At 52.3% G+C, this 833-nt stretch overlaps 1 protein-coding gene across 1 annotated transcript in view; it reads left to right on the plus strand.

The window, feature by feature from the left end:
- Positions 1–6: 6 nt before the first annotated feature.
- Positions 7–833, plus strand: part of lacc1 (laccase (multicopper oxidoreductase) domain containing 1) — a 2,860-nt gene continuing 2,033 nt past the window's right edge. The window contains exon 1 of the mRNA XM_035676246.1: positions 7–529. Coding sequence (XP_035532139.1) covers positions 25–529 — 505 coding nt within the window. The 5' untranslated portion in view covers positions 7–24. The remainder of the gene's footprint in view (positions 530–833) is intronic.

The raw sequence follows: 833 nt of genomic DNA on the forward strand, positions 1-833 counted from the left end.
GCGCTCTGACACCGACTCCCCGCCATGTGTGAGGCCGTGCTGCTGGATCTGATTCACGGCTGCTGTCTCTCTCTACCTCCCGGCCCCGCATCGGGACCCGCATCGGGCCCCGCATCGGACCCGCATGTGTTCCTGCTGTGCGGGAAACGTCACCGGGACAAAAACGGCTTCCCGTGCTCGTCCCTGAGCTCGTGCAGGAGCGCGCACGTCCTGGACTCCGGCTCCACCGCGGAGAGTCTGTACCGGTTCAAGCAGACCGTGGACGAGCTGGACCTGAGCTCGATCCGGGTCCTGACGTCCCCGCGGGGCCGAGCCGTGCTGCGGGTCTACCAGGAGCAGCTGTTCACGGACGTGTACTCGTTTGACTACCAGGTGAGTTCCGTGGACAACTGCACCTGTCCGAACTGCGCATGCTCCGTCCACACGGACTCACCTGGTGAAGGAGTCCTGGAAGAAGTGTCCTCGTTCCTGCAGCAGCTTCCTGCACTGAAGGGGGGCATCACGGTCCTGAGGTCCACACTGATCCCAGGTCGGTTTAAAAAACACACAGTAATCAATGCATTTATTGATTCCAGCTCATTAACTGATTCATTTCATATATTGATCATAATAAATATCCATTAATCATAATAATACCTGATATATAATGTAACCAGACTCCATTAGAGTATCTACCAATTTATTTATGCTTTTCTTATCCTACTTTAAGTATGAATTCAGTCTAACAGTCTTTTTACTTTGACATTCAGACACAATAATTAGTATAAACTGTACCAGGTCTGGTTGAGGTTGTGTCCCTCAGTTAGTCCCACAGACTGATTTCACTGAGTGCA

This window comes from Morone saxatilis, unplaced genomic scaffold, assembly GCF_004916995.1.
Source record: "Morone saxatilis isolate NCDOM2014 unplaced genomic scaffold, NCSU_SB_2.0 Contig5, whole genome shotgun sequence".
NCBI classification, from domain to species: Eukaryota; Metazoa; Chordata; class Actinopteri; family Moronidae; genus Morone; species Morone saxatilis.